Source organism: Gracilinanus agilis, chromosome 4, assembly GCF_016433145.1.
Source record: "Gracilinanus agilis isolate LMUSP501 chromosome 4, AgileGrace, whole genome shotgun sequence".
In the NCBI taxonomy this organism is placed as follows: domain Eukaryota; kingdom Metazoa; phylum Chordata; class Mammalia; order Didelphimorphia; family Didelphidae; genus Gracilinanus; species Gracilinanus agilis.
Genome location: NC_058133.1, coordinates 350047283 through 350056168, shown reverse-complemented (window position 1 = coordinate 350056168; position 8886 = coordinate 350047283). Strand labels below are relative to the sequence as shown.

General features: G+C 31.2%; 1 protein-coding gene across 1 annotated transcript in view; it reads right to left on the bottom strand.

Moving 5' to 3' along the window:
- GRIK2 (glutamate ionotropic receptor kainate type subunit 2) overlaps nt 1-8886 on the bottom strand; it is a 767698-nt gene that overhangs the window by 9220 nt on the left and 749592 nt on the right. The window contains exon 15 of the mRNA XM_044676594.1: nt 5798-6048. Within this exon, the coding sequence (XP_044532529.1) occupies nt 5798-6048 (251 nt within the window). The remainder of the gene's footprint in view (nt 1-5797; nt 6049-8886) is intronic.

Genomic DNA, 8886 nt, shown 5'->3' with positions numbered 1-8886 from the left:
AAAGAAAGAAAGAAAGAAAGAAAGAAAGAAAGAAAGAAAGAAAGAAAGAAAGAAAGAAAGAAAGAAAGAAAGAAAGAAAGAAAGAAAGAAAAAAGATATTTAAAATTTTGCAAGTAGTCATTATTTAAAAAATATATATTATTAAACATACAATTTTAATTGGCAAGGTCCTAACACTTTAAAATATTCATACCCTAACTACAGTAAGGTTACTTCAAATTTTCTTATCTTGCAGTTGTGAGAATTAATCTTTTGTCAGTGTTCAAAAGCAATGTTTGAAAAGGTATTTAAATACACACTGCTCTTCTATCAAGCTTCCTTCAGGGGAAAAAATACTTATGAAGTGATATGTACAGGAATCTATGAGCAACTAGTCAGCATTCAAGCAGGGTCTGCATAGAATGAAGGTAGGGTAATCTTAGAAAAATGCTTCCTGACACACCACACCTGACCTAATATCTTTTCCAAACTGCATGTTATATCAGCACCACTGTGAAGTTTCTCATTATCAGCTCCCAAATAGCAGTGTTTCAGAACACATCATTTATTGTGCCTACTTTGATTTAGCACCACCTCCTACATTTTTTATTTAGCCATGATCTAAGGAGTAACTTCCTTTTTTTTACATATTACATTGATTTCTGAAAAAAATGACTTTACATGGATTATCTTAGATTTGGTTTAGCAGATGACATAACTGGCAATGTCAATTAAAATAAGGTAAAATGAGATGTTCTGCAAAAATTGCTGTCTCTTCATTTTTATAAATAATTTTAAAGGAGTCAGTAAAAATGTAGGTCAGAGTAGCAATAAGAATGAAAGGACCCTAAAGTTAGTCTGAAGAGATGGTCTATTTATTTTATATATCTGATGGGTCATTAACTTTGTTTGAAATTACTTTATGTTTAAACACTAAAGAACAAAGGAAACAATTTGGCTCTTGTTATGTTTGGAATTACAGTTTCGAGGTCAAAACAGTTCAAATAAGATGAGCAACTTATCTCTCTAAAATTTTCAGTTACAGAAGTGGGTTAAAAAAATCATATTTAAGATTTCCTAAGGAGAAATTAAATCCTTGGAGTTACTTTGTTACACATCAAGACAAAGCAGGAATCTACCAATCTGTCTGTCTATATATCCATCTATCCATCCATCCATCCATCTAGCTAGCTAGCTAGCTTTTCTAATATGAAAGAAAAAGAAGATATATTCATGGATTAAATGATGTTCCTCACTTAAATGTGAATTTGTCTTAAGAATTGTTTTTTAGTTATACCAATAGATACAGCTATATCTATAATCTACATGTATAGATAAGAGAAGTTACTTTTTATTTTGTTAAGATCTTTAAGATATATCTGTATCTATATCTATATACAGATCCTCAGTGATAAGACTTTTGGGACAACCCTGAATATTTATTTATAAAGAGATGGACACATCCACATATTTAACTAGCAGTGAATAAATTGACATTATGATTAATGAAATATTTAATAGAAATAAAAATTTTTGAAGTGCAATAAGGAATGGTTTGTAAATTCCCATAATATAGAGAAGGTATTTTATCTTAAGTTTTACTGGGTAATGAAATGTATCAAGTATCTGAAAGATTATTGGAAAGAACTCCTATTTCTCAAGTTTCCTCCAAAAATAACCTCTAAGACTCAAAATAATACAATAAATATCATCTTTTACCAAATAAGTAACACTTGCTTATTTTATGGAAAGATAGCTTTAGGGAACAAAAGACTCCTTAAAAGACACCATTATTTGTCTCACAGGCACTATAAAAATGTTTATCTTTTAAATGTTTTAAATGCAATAAAAATAACAGACATTTCAGCACATTAATCTTTAAATTAAAAGTCCAAACAATTAAATGATTTATTATAATGTAATACACCATCTTGTGGTTACTTAGAAGGAATGCAGTTCATGTTCCCCAAAATTTCAGTGTCCACACATTTCAATGACATTTCAATCCTTTTTAAACCTGACCTCATAGAATAAACACATTTGAATTCTGAATACTTAAAATTTTTACACAAATAGAAAATATAAAAATAATTTACTGTTTATTTCACCCACCATTTTACAATATATGAAGCATTAGGTTCACCTGATTTGTTGAATTTATAAATAATAAATAATCATCATCATACCATTGAAATAAGTATTAATTATGAACACAGCAATAGCATTAATTCACAGTTCGAAATGAAACTTGGATGTGAGATTGCAATGTTTTGAGCATGTATTGACTTCTGTCTCTCAGTTGAAAAATAAATACAAAAACATGACCTTGTTGCAGCTACACTTCTAGATATTATTGATGAGTATGTATTGATAAGTTATAAGTGAATTAATTAGGTTGATAGATGGATAGGTAAAATAAGTTTTCTCAGGGTCCAAACTGTATATTATACACTGATGTACATACTAATGTGTGTTTATATATGTTTGTGTGTGTATAAACATACTATATATAGACATATATATATAAAATCACTCAATAGATATTTGTTGAAGAAATGAATGAGCACATATATGTCGAATATTCATAAATGCTTTGGTTGCATATTGAATGCTAAGAATATTAATTTAAATAAAAATTATAAAATCATTAATTAGTTTTTTTGTTAATTCTGGTCTCATGTATATTTTTATGATAGAAATCAAATAGCAAATGTATAGTATGTTTTAATAAATCTAGTAAGTTATGAATAGGCAGCCAAGAACAAGATAATATATAATATTTGTTGCTCAAAAACCAATAAATAATGAAGGTCAAAAGATTAATTGTCTCATAATAAATAATGTGAATGGCAATTCTTATATCAGGCTTTTGTTTGTTTTGCCTACTCCTTTTTATCATTTGGGCTATAGACACTAATATGACTGAAAAAAGACAAATTCACTTTTTTAAATAATGTTTTCTTTTGTTTTTACTTCAGCTCCATAGCTATATCAGTCTTGGTACTTCTCTCCATGCTAGAACTAGTATATTACATTTGTTAACAGCTGTTATTGAATAAGCTCTACATGTGAAATAATTTTTTTAGTTTCTACATTACTCTATTCTTACTGAGACTGCAAATGTATATTGGTTTTCCCCCCTCTTTTTGAAGTTCATTTTTTTTGTCCTTACAATAGCTTTGAGACTTTTTTTCTTCCTTTATTTCCTAAAGGAAGATCTGAGTATAGAATTCAGGTGTTCTAGCTGGAGGCCAGTGTACTTTCCTCTAATCCCTGCTGCATCTGCTCAGGATGGCACATAGAAATGTACTGAAGCAAAATATGTGGCAAGTTTCAGTCTTCCAAGCCAATTTCAACTATGTAGTATATCTCTTCCAAAAATATATAGAAATAAATGTGATATGCTTTTTCGTTAGGAAAAAAATCGATGAATTAAATATTTTGAGATGTTTCCTATCTTTACCTTTACTAAGTTAAAATACTCTGGTAAAAACAAAGCAAAATTTTTTGTGACTGGTAAAAATTTGTCATTGGGGAAAATCATTCTTATCTGGCTCAGCAGAAAGGAGTAAATTATTTAAATCGATTAAACATCCTTTTTGTTATGTATGTAGACTAAATTAAGTGAAATTAGAATTTTTTCTCATTTTTTAAACTATTCCTATCATTGACAAATATCAATTGCCTCTCAAAGGTATACAGACCAATTAATATGGGATAGAAAGAAACTCTAAGTAGTGCTTTTTCATTAATTTCTTTCTATTTTTTAAACATAAAACTATTTGTCAAATTGTCACATTTCTGTATACACAATATAGATGAAAACATAAGTCCTTATTAGAAAAAATGATATTGTTTTGGTATTGATGAATTATAGATGTATATCGGCCCTCAGAAGTCATTCATTCAATACCTTACCTCAAAGCATGAATCCTAACTTCAAAAAATTTATTTATTTATGTTCTGAAGCATAAATGTTAGGCATTAATATTCAGGAATGTCCTCATCATAAAGGGGAAAAAAAGACTACTTCACCCTTAATGAAAAGATTACTGAAGTAGATGAGGTAAGAGATATATCTACCTTGTGCATATAGTACTTGACATATTTTTTAAAGGGCATAGAATTGAATTTATAACAAAGTTAATTAAGGTAAAATCTATACATGGATATTATGACTATAATTCTATATCAATACAACCAGCTAAACAAGTTAAAACCATAAAAATATTTGATTGGCAGTGTTTAAATATATCCTCCTAATTGGCTGAATTTCTTATTTTTCAATAGTTTGTTTTGGTGTCAAAGGTGTCATATATAAATATATGCTTATAAATATGTGTGAATGTATATCTGTATCTGTATATGTAAGTATAAATGTATATACATATAATAAAACTGATCCAAATTATCTTTTTATTTGCAAAGCAAAGGTACTGAGTTATTTTAGATCATTAAAATGAAAATGTGGTGGACTTCTGTTAAAGAATATAGGCCCAGGGTGAACAAGTAATTGTGATGTTCATGAATTATTTAAAAGAAATGAAAATGCTTTTAGCAACAAATAAAAAAAGTCACTTGAAAGGTACAAAGGTTCCAAAAGGTTGACAGAATTTAGACACCCTGCATTAATGAAGGGTAATATTTAGATCTTACTTATCTACTTTATATTGACCAACATAATTTCATAAAGCTTTCCAAATATTAAAAGACCTTGTGACCTCACTCTGCCTCAATATTTGACAGCTAAGCCTTTTTAAAAGCAATATTTAGTATTACCAAAAAGAAGTTATTTAAAGACAAAGACACGAATCAATATAAACTCTGAACTGTTAAAATATCTATTTTTAAAAGGTATCAATGGTTGCTTCCTAAACAATTTCTTTCTTTATAAAGAGATATATTGTAATAAATGAAAAGGAACTGATTCTACATGTAGCAAGGTCTCAGGAATTACTACTCATTTTTGTATGAAAAGATATAGCACCATAAATTGAGGGACTGATTGAGGTCACAAACTTTTCAAGAATGCAAAGACAATACATTTTTGTTCCATTGATTGGGGAAAACTGTCGTAAAAAATAGCATATTCAATGTAATAAAGTTCAACAAATATTCCTCTCAATATTTTTCTTTAGCTTTTACAGGTACATATCATTCTATTGGTGTAAAACTCTATATCATCTACCAGTTTGCTGAGGAAATACTGAATGTAGAAATGATTATATTAGCTAAGCAAAACAAAAAAAAATGTCCATGTTCCATAAATCTATGAAAGTTACAGAAGATTAAATCATAACCAATAGTAGAAGAACAGCAATAATATTGATTTTGCCCTTTAAAATATGAGCAAAGAAATGTTTTAAAGGAAAATATTGTCAGAATGTAATCTTTTTCACAAGCATTTCTAAGGTTTCTGACTCCACACTGATAGTCAGTTTTGCATTTTAATACCAGATTGATCAGTAGAAGAGTAATTTGTTTCCCATATTACAGTTTCAAGTATCTTCCTCTTCCATTAAATTAACTGCAGTGAACTTCCAGCAGTAAAAAGCTTTCTTTTTTCAGGCTTGAATAAGAGGAGAAATAGTCACTTGTCCTGAAAGCTGGCTACAATTAAACATATTAAAAAGAAATTAAAAATTGCAAAAGGTGATGCCTCACACTCGTTGTTGTGAACCTTTGTCACATAACTAATATTAGACAAGACTATGAACAGCCACAGGACTAGGTAAAACTTTTGGCTGGTGAAATCATGAAGCATGGGTTCCTTAAAACCCACAACAGTGGGTATAAATGGCAAAAGAACAATATTTACCTTTTCCAGTTGAGCATTTTTTTTTGATTTGTACAGGAACTCTCCCACTGCCACAAAGACTGAAAGCACCAAACCAGCTGCTAAAACAATAAAGATGCCACCAATATTCTGAACTCCCAGAGCACTGGCTTCTTTACTCTCTTCCTCTGGACAGCCATTACCACGCCACCATTTCTCTTTCATCATATGAAGCTTGCCTTCTTCTTGGAGCTGAAGAATTGCTATAGTGATCTTATCTCGGTACGGAGAACCTACAACATCAGAGAGAATTTGTTAAAAAAAAATCTAACCCTCCAAATTCATTTTAAATTATGTGTTTCCTTTATAATTTCATAAAGAAGAGTTAGCTTGGGAGTTGCTATTGTCCTTCTTAAAAAAGGTAGTAGTTCTCTATTTTCCCAAATATAAAGCATTAGTTTCACTGGAGCAAAGTGATTTGAAAAGATAATGGAAATAGATAATAGGAACATAAGAAAATGAATTTACAGAGATAATAAACCAGAATCTCTTAACATGGATATCATTTTTTTTAAAAAGGGGAAAATTACACCTCAATAGTAATGGGGTTAGCTTGAAAATGGCAATGAGATAAAATATCTCAATCATCATGACTAGAGGAGTAAGCAGTTTGATAGTTATTTAAATCAATTCTCCTCATTTTGCAAATGAGAAAAATGCTATCCTGAGACTTGAAGTGAGTTGTCCAACTCCACACTCAGGAGGATAGTGACAGACCTAAGTTTGAAGGGATGACCTTTAATTGCAAGGCAAGCACTCTCCCCAGTAGAGTAGAAGACTCTAAGAGTCTGTGTAAAATGGAAATAAGGCACTGAGTGACTCATTAGGAATCATCAACATAGCTAGCAGGTAAGAAGTTCTTAGATAATGATGATTAGACAGGCCAATGTTCAGAGCAAGGTAAGAGAAAGGTGGAGTCAGTCACACAATCTCAAAGTTAGAAAGGCCCCAGACTTTATCTTTTCCAACCCATAACAATACAAATGTCCTCTATAAAATAACAGAAAAAAAGATATAGGGATTTATTTTGAAGACCTTTAATAAGGTAGAATTGTTTGTGTCTGGAGGCAGTCAGTTGATTTTGGAAAGCTCTAATTGTTAGAAGGTATTTGCTTAGATCAAATCTAAACTCCCCCTTTTTTAAAATTTGCACCCTGAAGCCAAGCAGAAGAAACAAGTCTAATCCTGTCTCTAGACAGCCATTAAAATAGCCTTTAAAAGTATCTTTTATAAGTGTAGGTCTTCTACTAATTGTCTTTCCTCTAGGCTAAATGTCCAAATGCCTGCTCCTTATTCTCAATGGGCATAAGTTTGACTCCCTATGTCACACAGTTCCTTCCTCCTCTGGTCACTTTACAGATTATAACTTTTTTTCTCAAGATGTGACCCAAAGAATTAAACACAATATTCCAGAAATAGCCTGACAACGAAAAAAATATAGGAGTGTTAATCATCTCTCAAGTCACAGAAACATCTCCTTTATTATAACTCGAATAAATTATCTTCGGTGCTCTTATATCACACTATTGGATGAATAGGTCTATGTGTTTTTCATAGATTCCCTACAATATCTGTTACAAATTCCAACTTTTTCCTTCTCCCATCACAGGCACCCCTTAACCCTCCCGCATACAACAAGTAACCTGGATGCCAACTTCACTATTATACAAAACTGTTCGATATTATCTTACATGCTCTCCTAGTTCCTTTTCAAAATAGAAAAAACACGCAATGTCTTCATCTCATATACATCCACTCTCTGCTCCATTGGGTCCATTCCCTTTGTCTATTTATGTTCATGCCTTTATTTCATCTATGTGTGTATATAAAACATGGGAAAGTTGAACTGAGAAAATAAAGGCGGATTAGCTCACAGAGTACTTCCTTAAATTTCTCATTTATATATGCCTTATTTTCCCTAAAAGAAAAAAAAAAAGAGCTGGATAGAGGCATAGTGGATAGAGAGCTAAACTTTGAATTTGGAAACTTGCATTTCCTGTTCTGCATCTGACACATTAGCATTATAACTTCTTGGTGAACTAAGACTTTAATTTGCAGAACAGATGACAGCATATATCAAGAAGAGTTTCTTTACCATAATTCCCATATATGAATGAAATTATATGCTAAAATAATCATATAAATGAATATATCATATTATATAAACACTATATAAGAGACTTACAAATAGTACTCAGCATATTTTAAGGCTATATACACATATAAATATATATAGAGAAAACATGAATTTAAAAATGTGTTTGTATTCAATGCCTCCAGTTAATGAGACATTCTCTCTAAATATATATATATATATAGACAGCTTTCTCATTCCCTACCATTCAGATACATCCCATACACCTGAGAATGTTTTTATACACATATATATGTTTGTGCATGTTTGTATATATATATATATATATATCTGCCAAGGACGGTCCCAAGCCCGGCTGAAAAAGGAGGAGGGTTGGGCCCGAGGCTAGCAACCTCACCCCGTAAAAATCTCACTTGCTATAGAAACTACAACCTCATTAAACCAACAAAACCAATGATCGCCTAGTCTGGAAGATTGCTCTCCAACAGAGTCCACGATGCATGCTGGCAAAAGCCAACAAACTCCAGGCCTACGTCAAATCTTGAACACCAGATGGCCTGAAAAGATCTATACCAGACTCTGGGAACTCTGGAACCCACCAGGGAGGAGAAAAGTCGGAAGGCCAAAATAGACCTGGCAAAGATATGCCCAGTTGGTGGAAGTTGCCCAGAACAGAGTCCGTTGGCGTGAGATGGTTGAGGCCCTATGCTCCTCTGGGAGTCAATAGGAATAATAATAATAATAATAATAATAATAATAATAATAATAATATATGTATATATATATATATATATATATATATATATATATAGAGAGAGAGAGAGAGAGAGAGAGAGAGAGAGAGAGAGAGAATTGTTTTTTTCTTGGCTCACTTTTATTGTTAAACTTCTTGAAAACAAAGTTATTTATACTCAGTGTTCTGAATGCCTCACTACCTACTCTCTTTTCCATCTCATTCAATCTTGCTTGTGCCTTG